General features: G+C 35.5%; 1 protein-coding gene across 2 annotated transcripts; it reads left to right on the top strand.

Moving 5' to 3' along the window:
• The first annotated feature begins 20 nt into the window (after positions 1-20).
• On the top strand, positions 21-12,177 carry ZWILCH (zwilch kinetochore protein). Of its 2 annotated transcripts, none has more exons than XM_082768889.1 (18): positions 21-144; positions 560-611; positions 1,518-1,613; positions 1,732-1,850; positions 2,582-2,778; positions 3,235-3,314; positions 3,589-3,744; positions 3,979-4,050; positions 4,382-4,475; positions 5,328-5,383; positions 6,258-6,360; positions 7,128-7,207; positions 7,412-7,568; positions 8,917-8,945; positions 9,288-9,424; positions 9,698-9,793; positions 9,904-10,022; positions 10,691-12,177. In XM_082768889.1, exons 3-18 carry the CDS (start codon positions 1,590-1,592, stop codon positions 10,780-10,782), a joined length of 1,611 nt encoding a protein of 536 aa, XP_082625015.1. In that variant the 5' UTR covers positions 21-144; positions 560-611; positions 1,518-1,589; the 3' UTR covers positions 10,783-12,177. The 2 variants fall into 2 exon arrangements, with proteins under 2 accessions (XP_082625015.1, XP_082625014.1); XM_082768888.1 differs by lacking the exon at positions 21-144 and adding an exon at positions 360-407.
• The last annotated feature ends 323 nt before the right edge of the window (positions 12,178-12,500 follow it).

Raw genomic sequence — 12,500 nt, forward strand, 5'->3', positions numbered from 1 at the left:
CCCCGGTCCCGGCTCCGGTCCCCTCCCTGCACCCCTCCACCCGCCGCACGGAGCCCTCCGAGCCCCCCCGAGCACCTCCGTCGCCGCCCGTCACCTCCCAAACCGAGGGACTCTTTTGTGGCGGAGGGATTCCCGTGACGTCCTGTCTGTGCCGCCTCACAAAACTTAAATTTTTAAATATTTTTTAATTATTTTTATTATTTTCCATAGAAAGGCGCAGGGAGAGGATAAAACCGAATAAAATCCTTTCCTAGATGGGGAAAAAAATATTTTTTTTTGGCCGTGGGGAGGGGAACGGGAGCGGCGTGGGGCGGGGTGGGCGGGAGAGGCGCGGCTGAGGCGGGGACGATGGCGGCGGGAAGCGCGAGGCGGGCGGCGGGCGCCGAGCTGTACCGGGAGCTCCTCCGGTGCGGGACGGGGCCGGCCGAGGGGGACGGGGAGAAATCCCGACGGGTCCGGGCCCGAGAGGGGCTCCTGGAGGGTCTCCGGTGGTTTAGTGTACGGAGGGGGGTTTTCTGTGAGGGAGATGCCAAATAGGTGATGCTTCGTTTTGTTTCAGGGTATATGAAGAAGGAAAGAAAAACATCCCCGAACAGCCGCGTCTCTTTGAGGTAAATATGTCGAAGTAAAGCCTCGAAACCACGTCTGTGTGTTGGCAAAGCGGCTGCTGGTCCCGGTTGAAGCAGGTGTGCGGGCACCGTGCAGAAATGGAAATTAGAACCATAGAATTCACCTCAGGGATGGCTTTACGCTGGCCCCAGTTCTTCACACCTACTAACGGTTAACTTGTTCAAAAGAATTGGTAGGAACAAGTGAGTGCGAGGGCACTGCGGAGCAGGGCTAACTCCAGAAATTAATCTCAAGCTTATAGAAGTTTGGTAGCAGTTTGAAAATAAAATCAAGTGATCATTTAAAGATACAGTAGTATGAAAAACCGAGTAGATAGGATGGATCAAGCAATGCTTTCCTGTATTCTTAGTGAAACAATGCTCAAATAAAGGTATTCTTTCATTCTCAAGAACAGACATGGGTTATTTGATGTCTACAAACAATGTTTAGTGCTCTCAAGAGAAATTCAGAGATCAGTTGACTTTAATTTTTACTTTAAATGAGTATATCTTAAAGATATTTACTGACTACAGTTGCTATTTGACAACAGCGATCCCTCATTATCTGAGGGACAATATCTTCACTTCATACCTGAACTTCTATTCATCTGGGTAAACTTAATTTTCTCAAAGAACCAAACTGTTAAAGATGAAAGTTTCTATGTTGGTTATTTGAAAGTTGTTGCATTTTCACAGTTGCTTTAATATTCTGTTCCTTCTTTGTGGAACTGAACACCAAGAACTGCCCATGCAGTAACTGTTCTCCTGAAATAAGAAAACCTTAAATTCATGAATGGAGTTGGAAAAAGACTTAATTAATTATTTAATTTTACAATTTGAAGTATTATAAAGGTGCTGAAATACATCAATTACATGTAATATATTATTTTTATTTTCTTTTTCCTTCAGAACGATGTAGAGATCTGTTTGATTGGTCATGGTTGCAAAAGTCCCATTGAAAGATTTTGGAATGGAAACAGTATGGTGTATATTTTACAAAAAGCAGTAAGTGTGTATGACATTTGTTAAACTTTTAAATGTAATATCAAGTTTTTAATTTATTCCCATCAAATATTTCCATATACCTTGTATTTTTAGACTCATCTGTGCCTTTCTCTTAAAGGACCACAATGAAGGAGGTGACTCAATGGAAGAATCAAAATCAGATGATGCTCTTTATGCCTCTGAGCTTTTACCAAAGGAAAGTGCTGGACCAGTCGCTCTTTCTGTTAGAAGGGCAAAGTAAGTGCTCAAAGGTCTACCTCCATCCACTTATTTCAATGTAACTTCTTTTTTTATTTTTTCCTACCTTTTGTATCTCTTGCTAATATTCAGCACATGAGTTATTTTTGATCCCTCAAAATTACATTACACATCAGAGAAATGATGAGCTGAGCATTTTTCAACCTGCAAAATGACCTCCCCTGGTAGAAGTATTCCTAACAAAGTGTAACTAAAGTCCAAGTATTGGAAAAGCACTTGTGGCCTGTCTCATTCTGTTAATGGGACTGCCTGAGCATAGATGCACAAAGAAAGTTTAGTAAGACTTAAATTCTTGTTTTTTTTAGGAGTTCTGTTTAAAAAATCTCATTGGGGTTTAATCTTTTGACTGTTACTAAAATACAAGGTGTGGTATCAAAGCATGGTGACTAGTTTGCTTAACTAACTTACCCTTTTAAAACGCTTGAAATGTAAAATTCAATTACACTTTTAGAATTGTTAGTGTAAATTAAAGTATTGTATTAAATATATTATCAATTATGTCTTACTTTCTTTCATGACTTCATTGCTCTACCTGTAAAAAGAAGATCATAATGCTGCATTCTTTATGTAAAATGATTTAATGTCTGCTGATGAAGCAGGGCAGGGCAGATAAGAGTTAAGTGTTACTGATGTATTATTCAAAGTTTTATGTAAGAGAAGGGTTTAGTTATACTTGCTGGCATCTGATTCTTTCCTGTTCATATCTCTAGGCAGTTGATTTCCTTATATACGATGGCACAAAATCCAAACATGACCCATTTGAAGACAAGTGAGCGGGTTGTGCTTCCTCCCCTCTGGATAAGGTGTGATGGCTCTGATCCAGAGTGTACTCGTTGGCTTGGAGCTGAGCCTCTCAAAGCTGGAAACAAAATCACAGGGATCAATATTTATGTGGTTACATGTAACGGTAAGATTATGATGTTCCGCATAAAATTGAGTGAGGAAGGCTTAAGAATATGGGAATACAAATATAGGGATTCTGCCTTTCTGTGATGTTGGCTTGGCACTGCTCCCTTGCTGTTTGTTGGTATGTGTGGTTTTTATTTTTGGTGAAAGAAAAGAGAAAGATGTCTGTCTGCCGTGCAGTTTGGGAAATAACTTTTAAATATACTTACTGCAGCAGTATCTGTGCAGGCCTACCTTCAGTCAGGTGCAATCATCTAGTACTGACTCTTACTAAACATTTAAATATTAATGTCAGCTTTTATTGTCAGTGGAGTAGATGCAAGAGAAATGACAGCTTTGTGAAGGACAACATGAATCTAAATAGAATATTTGAGCATTAATTCTGCATGGCAGATATGACTTGCATCATGTTGCAACTGGTTCTTTGTTTTTGATTCTTGTATTTTTCCTTTTCCAGGTCCTACAGCTGATAAAACCTGTTTTGCAAACCTAGAGGAACTTAAAATGGCACATAAAGTCAAACATCATTCATCTATTGTAGGTTTCTATGATCTGTCATGCCTCCAGTTTAAAAACTCTGTATTTGCATTTATCATACTGGTTTTGGGAAGCTTTGTAGATGTTATTTAGAAACTCAGCATAACCCTATAGTATCATAATCTATTTTTAAGTGATGTTTGGGCTCCTCATATTACATAGTATATCTCACATTAGCCATTTTTTTGTGTGTGTGAAATACTTCCAAAATATTTTGTGTGGGTACCAAATAAAGTTGCGCTTCTTAATAATTTTTAAAATCTATTTATTCTAGGTGACAACAAAAGGATTTGCTCAGTATGAACTTATTAGAGCTGCTGCAATAGAGGACACAATTGTAGAATCTGAAAGCAATATATCTATTGACATTATATGGAATACTGTAGATAAGATTCTGCAGCCACCCCCACTTACTGCAGCTGCCACACTGGTACGTCAAGGAGCTCAAACTCTTTCCACTGCTTATATCGTGAATAGTGTAAAGAATAGAAAATTTGTTTGACTCTTGCCATTTGTGTTTATATAAGAGATAATCTTTATATAAGCAGTACAATGTGTTCGTAGGCTGAACTATTAATTATGCTAATCTGCATTTCCCTAATGAAAATCTTAGGACACCTGATTTCTAAAGCTTGAGTCTGACATAAGTTTCTGGAACTTTCAGAATATTTCACTGGAGTCTGGGGATCCCAGGAGTCCTGTATATCCGCTGTATAGAGAACTGCAGTTTCTCCTTGTAAGTATAAATGAGAAATTCCAATTTCAGATGTATGTGGAATGGTGACTTTGTGTGTTAATAATTTACTCTTTAAAACTCCATCAGGTGTTTCAAAGATATCTTTAAGTATTTAGTTCAGAATAAATTTTGAATTCAGTTTCAGGAATCTGGAATACACAGAGCACAAATTGTGAATTGCAAAGCGAGGAAATCTGGGAATTTTCAAAATTCATAGTTAGCTGTTCAGAGATGTATGATTCTGGGAGAAGTTAACTACATTTTGAAGAAAGACCTATGCAGAACCTTAAACAAGAACTGTTTTGTGTTTTGTTTTTGATGCTTCTTTTAGACTTTGGCTGAAGGTTTGAAGACAGGTGTGACTGAATGGCCTGAGTCCTTAGAGTCCAAATCAGCTTTTGAACTGGTCCAAGGATTTCTGACTGGTAATTTCTGTTTGTTGTGTGGGAAGAGAAGAAGGCCAGATTTCACAGAAGCAAAGGAAATTCCACATATTTAATTTTTAAAGTATTAGAATTAGTGATTGTAATTTCTATTCTGAAATAGCCTGCACAGAGCAGTTAAATAGGTTAATCAGTACATCTCTGAAATTTTCTTTGTCCCAATACCTTGTAAAAAATAAATATATTTTTTTTCTTTATAAAATGAGAACTATGTTTAAAAAACAATTGGACCAGTTTTGGGTGCATCTTTCAAGTTACTTAACATGCATATGAGCATTAAAAGTGTAGAAAGTGAGTGGTGGTGGAGAACAGTACTTTGATATCTTGAAATAAAGCACCCAAAATTACTGATTTCTTCTGAGAAATGCTATGAAATTCTGCAATCAGAAGTTTAAGATATTAGAAAATGAATCTAAAAAGAAAATCAGATGTAGGAACACACCAAAAGGTTTTCAAATGTGACAGTATATTTTTCAGAAAGTTTTGTATAGAAAGAACTTAGAGAAACAGACAAAAACCATCTCTGACAAATAAATTTGGAAGAAAGCCAGAGACGATTATTAGACCACTGGTTAACCCTTATTCCTTCATCACTGGAATTTAAGGAGTTAATGCTTAGCTACAAGAATGTAGTAAAGATATACAGGAAAAACGTGTATCTTATAATAAACATATTAAGAAATTATTTTCAGTAGAAAAAAACTAAAAATGGATACATTTTGTCTATTAGCCACCCATTAAAGTGCTTGTTAATTACGGAGTACCAGGGGATTTATGCAGTTGGTTTGACTATATTTTTTTCATAGTGGTGACTTTTATTTTCTCCTCTACTAGATTTAAAGAAGAAACTGGATATATATTGTACATCAGGAAATGAGAATGGAACAGAGGTACGTGCAATTTCCTACCAGTTTGTGTCACCTTGTTCCATTGTTAAGTAGTTATTCTGAGTTTTCATTGTGTCTTGTATATTATTTAGGCATATATGTAGATACATAGACATAAAGAAATAACGAAAGATCTCTTGCTTTTTTTTTTTTTTTTCTGTTTAAGAATAATGGACACAAAATTTAAAGATAAAGTTTAAAGTTCCGTAGCTGCCCTCTAATAAGTTCACTATAATTTTTACCTTCAAAAAAACTTTTTTTTTTTTTTTTTTAATATTAAATGTTCTACCAGTCTCCGTTAAACATATTTTTGATATAACTTAGCCTATCAGCAGCAGTCTCTGAGGTACTAGAGCTGTACCTTCATGCTTCTTTCCCTTCCCTTTTAACCACTATATATATATATATGTATATATATACATAAGTGGTTATATATACTGTTATTTAATCATCTGTGAGTTTAGTATCCTATCACAAAATATGGTCTATGCTACTTTGCTGGTCTGTGTTCTGGCTGTTTACTGATGCTATGTGCAGCATGCCACTGTAAATTGAAAAAGATCATCTTGAGCTAAGCAGGCGTTTTTTACAAGGCAGTCTTTACTTGGCTATGATCAAAAAATCTTTCCAACAGTAGGCTTCACTTCCTGGACTAAACCTAGCAATTATCCAGGGTGGTAAACCTGAAAATAATTAATTTTACTTTTCAATAAAAATATGCTTCCAAATTATTGTGCAGTGCTAGCTTCTATGGAGTACGTTCCCTGGATGAAAGAGGGGAAAAATCAGTTGCGCGCCCAAATTTAATCTCTGGAGGGGGTTTGAATTTATAAGGCCTTTGAATCTTAGGCATACTTTTTTACTTAAACTCTTTCAGAATATCAAATCTGACACTGCTGCTGTGGATAGTTCAATGAAATCAATCTTCAGTGAACGAGGAGGCCTGGATTTTGCTGAACAATTATGGTGCAAAATGAGAAGTGAGTAGATTTTTTTCTTTCTTAACCCCATCCATTGCCCTTTAATTCTTCTCTTCTGTGTACCTACTGTACTGTATTGCTTTCTTGATGAAATGAATGTAAATGTCTCTGAGTTTTAAGGGCTGATCAGCTCTTCAGAAATTTTTTACCAACAGGCTTTTTCTAAAAGAGCTAAATTTAGGTATGTAAGATGATGTACTTTCTTACAACATGTGAAGATAAACCAACATCTAGCAGGAGATACTGTATTTATTTATTTTTTGATTGTAAAAGGTACTAAATAAGCAATAGCACGCATCAGCTCTAGAAGTGTCTACTTACATAAAATACTTACAAAATTGTTCTTCTAGATCTGAAGGACTAACTTTTAAAGTTGATGAAGCTGCATACAAGCTTTATTATCCTTGTAATAGCACTCACAGTGCTTCAGTAAAATACATTTTATTACAATATTTTCAGATTACTAATTGGCTTGTTACACCGTCCAAGAGATTAGACCAACTCCTTACTGTTTGTGGGGTTGGTGTACATAACTTTTAAAAATTCCTTTCATTCCTAGTATTGCAGCCACTGTCGTTCCTTAGAGTAACCCTATTCAATGTCATGGTATGACAAACTTAACAAAAAGCAATGCAATCTGTCATTTCAGTCGTCATTTTTTAAATGAGCAGTTTAGTTTTTGCAAGTATGTGTTAGCCTGTTACTGATCTAACAGCTGAAGGGAAAGCCTGCATTGATAAATAAAATATTGCATCATTTTTCTTAAGGTGTCAGTTCCTATCAGGAGTTGGTAGAGTGTTTCACATTGATCATAAAATCCCTGCAACATGGTGAAGTACAGCCATGGGTATGTATCTGTATTTCACAGTGAATTTTACCCATTTGAGTTGCTTGAAGAACATGATTCTTCTCATTTAGCTGACCCCTATTTCCATGTTACGTTGCTTTTAAGTACTTTCGCATGTTACAGGTTGTTTCCTTGGTGTTGTATTTGTAGTATTATGAGGTTTTGTACACAGCTACAACATAATAAAACTCTTATAACTTTTAGATTCACCAAGGGAGTAGCAGTTTGCTAAGTAAATTGATTAAGCAGTCTTACCATGGCAAGATGAAGGCCGTTTCCCTCAGTGGCATCACTCCAGTTCAAATGCTTCTGGAGATCGGTTTGGATAAGATGAAGAAGGATTACATCAGCTTTTTCATAGGTAAGCCTATTATCTGCTAACATGATTAGAAATTCAAGGGAAAAGGTTACTTGGTGCAGGATATGGAGATTACCAGGGAGCATGTATGAAGAAAGGCTGAGAGAGCCAGGGATGCTCAGCCTGAGGAAGAGAAGGCTCCTGGGTCTCTTCGTGACAGCTTTTCAATACTTAAAAAACTACTTTCACTACTTTCAAAACTAAAAATGGGGACATTTAGACTAGGGGTTAGGAGGAAATCCTTCACTCAGGGGGTGGTGAGGCACTGGAACAGGTTGTCCAGGGAAGCTGTGGATGCCCCATCCTGGAGGTGTTCAAGGCCAGGCTGGATGAGGCCCTGGGCAACCTGATCTAGTAGGTGGCATCCCTGCCTACAGGAGGGGGTTGGAACGTGATGACCTTTAAAGTTCCTTCCAACCTGAGCCATTCTGTGAAATAATGAAGTCTGTGGTAACCTTGATCTCACTTCTGCCTGCCATCTGCTGAATGTCCACTTCCAGTATCCTTACTATTTGTACTTCTCAGTTGTAAACATTTTTCCAAACTTAAAAAATGAGTATGTTTCAAAATAACTACATTTAGCAAAGCTGTGTATTTCTTTTTCTAATTGAAAAAATCTCGAGGTTTTACTTCTAGTAAAATGATACCATACTTAAGTAACAGGAATGTTTTTTCTTATCTGTTTGCTATAGGTGATAAAATAAGACCTTCATGCTCTTTTTGTCTTTTCTTCTGTGGTCTACAAGGGTTAAAAAGAAATCAGGCAAGGGTGTTTGTATGTAATAGCTGTGTTTGTATGGTCTGTAGTAATTAGATAATTTTTTTGTACATATTTTATTCTCAAAACAAAAACTAGGCTGAAATGATTTTTGTAAAGAATTTTTTTTTTCTTGAAAACATTGTGGCTTTGTTTTCAGTATTACAGGTTTATTTTTTCTGAATCTGGGAGGGGTGTCATGTTTACCACTGGTGTTATCCACTTCCTTTTCCTTCATGTCTTAATTTCTTGATCTCTTCTTTGCTTTGTCACACTGTTTTCTTTAATTTGCTTGCTCATTTTTGCTATGTGTAAATCTGTATGTCTCTAGAAGGCTGATTGTCTCAAAGTATATGGTAGGTTTCTACATTGTGTTTCCATGTTTGTGCAGCCCTGGTAGTATGTAAGACAATGCCACTTGGCAGGTTTTTTTCTTGTTTTGAATGAGTAATTGTAAATAAATAACATCCTCAATCTTAGTATCTTAATGACTGCCGTTTTGTTTTGTTTTTGAAATTCCCTGTTAGATTGTCAGATGACATAGAAGCAACATTCAGGCAATGTGAGGTAATTTTTTTCCCGTTCACTTTACAGGCCAGGAACTTGCAACGTTAACCTATTTGGTGAGTTTCTTTACTTTTAACTCCTAAAGTACAGCACACGTAGCTGATGGTGGGATGCAGGTCATCTTTCTGATAAGTAACTGAATTGCAAATCAAGAGGATGGGACAGTATTCTGCAAAAATGTCATTATGTTGGTTCCTGAATTATATATTATTTCCTAGGTATCTGGTATGAGTTGTTGTCAGGCAGTATAGTTCTGACTTTATTCTGATTGTTGGGCCATTCTTCATATTTTTGCTTTTCAAAAGAAGCGAGAAAACATTTTAAGTAAACTGAGAGCGCATTGTGTGTCTGTAGAAATTTAGTGTCTAGTTAAGAGTGGAATCTGTTTGCTGTTCCAGGATTACTTCATTTCCACATCAGTAGATCTACAAGAACAAGTTCATCGTGTTCAAAAGCTTCACCATATGCTGGAAATAATGGTCAGCTGTACAGTCTTACTTCAGTTTAAACATGAGAACCTCTTCCCTTTGACGCAGTAATTATTTCATTTTACTTTCCTTTTCAATAGTACTAGCAAATAAATTCTTAATAATTTGTAAAGAAACTTTCAAAAAAAAAAAAAAAGCAACCCTCCTGATTGAGAGTGCAGAAGCTGGATCTTATTAACTTTTGGTTTGTGATTAAAATTGATAAAACGAATGAAATTATAAAACATGGGGATCTAGTTAATTTTGGACAAGGCTTATGCTGTGTCACACAAGTATTTCTCCAAAGAATGTTTATAACTAGTTGATTTATATTATTCTAGAACTTGTCTGAAATATTATAAGGAAAACCCTCTAAATGAGAAGCATGTGTTTCAACTGCCAATCAGGCCAGCTCTCGTCAAGAAGTTCTATGAAAAGTAAGATAATCTTCTGTGTTTTAAAATTAACCAGTAGCGTTAAAATTCAGATAGTGAATTCAGATCTGAATACCTAATTAAATTTTAACATTTTTTGATTATTTTGTCAGCGATCACCCAGAAATATGGAAGGTGGACATAAGTAGTGGGCACGGCCAAAAGGAGGTTAAAACAACATGGCAAGTTAGTACTAGTCCTCCTGTTGAACATATGATATCAAACAATACAGGTAAGGAACATGTATGGTGAAAGGAAATAATGAAAGTAGACATTTTAAAAGAAATTTGGTTTTTATACTGTGTTCAGTGGTCTATACTTTTCCTTGTTTATATCTCCAGCAAAACTGAAACACAATTTGCTTTTTTAATAAAAATGTGAGATGGTATCTGTAGCATCTGAAAGATTTTCAGAAAGTTGTGACCTGCCTTCTTACTTTCGCTGAGTTATGTTTTTAGAGTTAAAATGACAGTAGAGTTCTAAATATGACACGATTGTTCAGTATTCTCCACAGTATCTTACAACTTTTAAAATCTTTGCCAGTGTATCTGAGGATGGGTTTGAAGAGAAACTTACCTGTTACTGAATGCTGGCCTCTAGCCTGAGATGCAAACAGGCACTAAGGAGAGAAGGCATGCCTTGCTTCATAAAATCAAATGTAGGATAAGTGAAAATGCATAAAGTCAGGGACAAATTTAGAATATAGACTGGTATAGAAATGGTTTGCCTCTTTGTCTTGGGTGGAGGAGATTTGTTACAGGGTAATGCTTTGGTAAAGCTTTCCTATCTTTCTCAATTTTTGTCATGAAGTGCTTTTGCTAAAACTTAGCTTCAAGAACTGTTTTCAGAATTACTGCATGAACTAAATACACTGGCTAACCATATCTTTCGTCTCTGCAGGTCTCTTGTGCGATTCTACAGTTAATGGAAGCACTGAAGAAAGAATGTATTTTATTACAATGACTAATTGCAGTCAGGTGCATTTCACATAAATAGCTGTTACTCTCCAGGCAGGCACTGGAAAGGTACAGTAAAGGGGAAAGTTCAGTATATTTAGCAACATTCTCTGATTTGAAGAGCAATACATCTTACTGAGTTATTTGCTTTAGTATACTCTTGTGACATAAGCAGTCATAATTCATTTGTACCCGTCTAGTTTGTAAATATTGTGCAGTTATGAATGTACAGTATAGTTACTTTTGAAAATATGGTAGACATTTTGGTTCACAAATTTACAAACGTTCAATAAAGTTCTACACTTTGGGATTTAAAATTTTATTTTGGTTTTTACAAAACAAGCAATATTGTCACATTTTTCTGGTACCAAGTGATATTTCATCATTCCAATATATTTGGAAAGCTGTTCATCAAGGGCATCATGAACTTCTGACGGCTTGGTTTTCCTCATCCCTGTATTTATACTTTGGAGTTATCTTGGATATACTTATTTCTGCTGCTTGTATTCAGTTTTTCTCTTAATGCAGAGTGAATTACTTTAGATGGTGTCATATATACTTTTACATTACTTTCTTCAGAAATACTGAGTATAGCTGATTGAACATAATCACTTAAATGTGTTGGGATTAATTACTGACAGTTACATATGGTCGTGCATTAATAAGATACTGTATGTAACCTTTTGGTATTATAACTAAACAATTGCATATGCTGATTAAGTTGAGAGGGAAGTATTTGCTTGAAAAACTCTTAAATATTGATACGTAAGAATAAGAAAAACCTTATTCATGCATTTAAAAACTGAAGCATCTACCATTTCTCGTTTCTCCTCAGAAAAAAAAATATATTTTTATTTCTTACTCCTTGCTTTAGTATATTGCATCTTAAAAGAATAACTATCAATTTAATAGTTAATGCCTTTGAATAGAAGCTAAGAATGAGTTCCTTTTTGTATATATGGCTGCTACTGTGTTCAGAATATGTACAGCACTGCTGAAGCTGTATTGAACGCTAAGTTGGAAACTAGTTTGTTGGTTTGCTTTAGAGCAGTGATTTCAAGCACAACACCAAAGACAAATGTAGCCAGCTGGCCATAACCTGAAACATTTTATTTATTTTTTTAATCATGTATTTGACTTGTACCTACTTGAGTGAATTTGTAGTGGAATATTATATTCTGGAAGTGGCTTCGATTACTTACGTTACATACTTCTGTGTGCAATAAAATATATTGTTGTATGAGGTAAACCTAGTTCCCTGTTTAAAAAAAATAGATTCTTTAATTTAAATCTGACACAGCAGTTATCTTTGATAAATCACTTCAACTAATTCTATTCCACACCTAAATAGTAAGGCATATATTGTCCTAATGTTTAGACATGAAATAAGAATTTAATATTTAAGCAGTGCTATTGGAATACTTAAGTCCCCTTCCATTTTACAGTTGTGTTTATCTCTTCAAATAGCAGCTACATGATAATTAGAAGTGTGATGATGAACAGATTGAAAACAGAATAGTTTTTAATAAATAAAATATAAACAATAAAATAGTTTTTAATCACTTGAAATTTGTAGTGACAAGTTTAGAGTTGCTTTATACTTAGCTAACTATTGTTCTGGTGAACAAAATATATAATAGTTTCCAAAATAACAAGAAACAAAATCTACTCAAAATTTGTAGAAAATAATGCAGAAAAAATATGTGCTTTGGGTTTTCATAAAATTTCAAAATCATTTTGAGAATTAAGTAGAA

Source organism: Aythya marila (genome assembly GCF_965140915.1).
Source record: "Aythya marila genome assembly, chromosome: 11".
Classification (NCBI taxonomy): Eukaryota; Metazoa; Chordata; class Aves; order Anseriformes; family Anatidae; genus Aythya; species Aythya marila.

Bases quoted from the DNA above. Each gene is read 5' to 3' on its own strand.
- ZWILCH (XM_082768889.1), top strand. From the start codon at position 1,590: ATGGTGTATATTTTACAAAAAGCA. The intron at 7,208-7,411 runs GTATGTATCTGT...TATAACTTTTAG, and splicing joins ATGGTGAAGTACAGCCATGG to ATTCACCAAGGGAGTAGCAG. The intron at 9,794-9,903 runs GTAAGATAATCT...TTATTTTGTCAG, and splicing joins GTCAAGAAGTTCTATGAAAA to CGATCACCCAGAAATATGGA.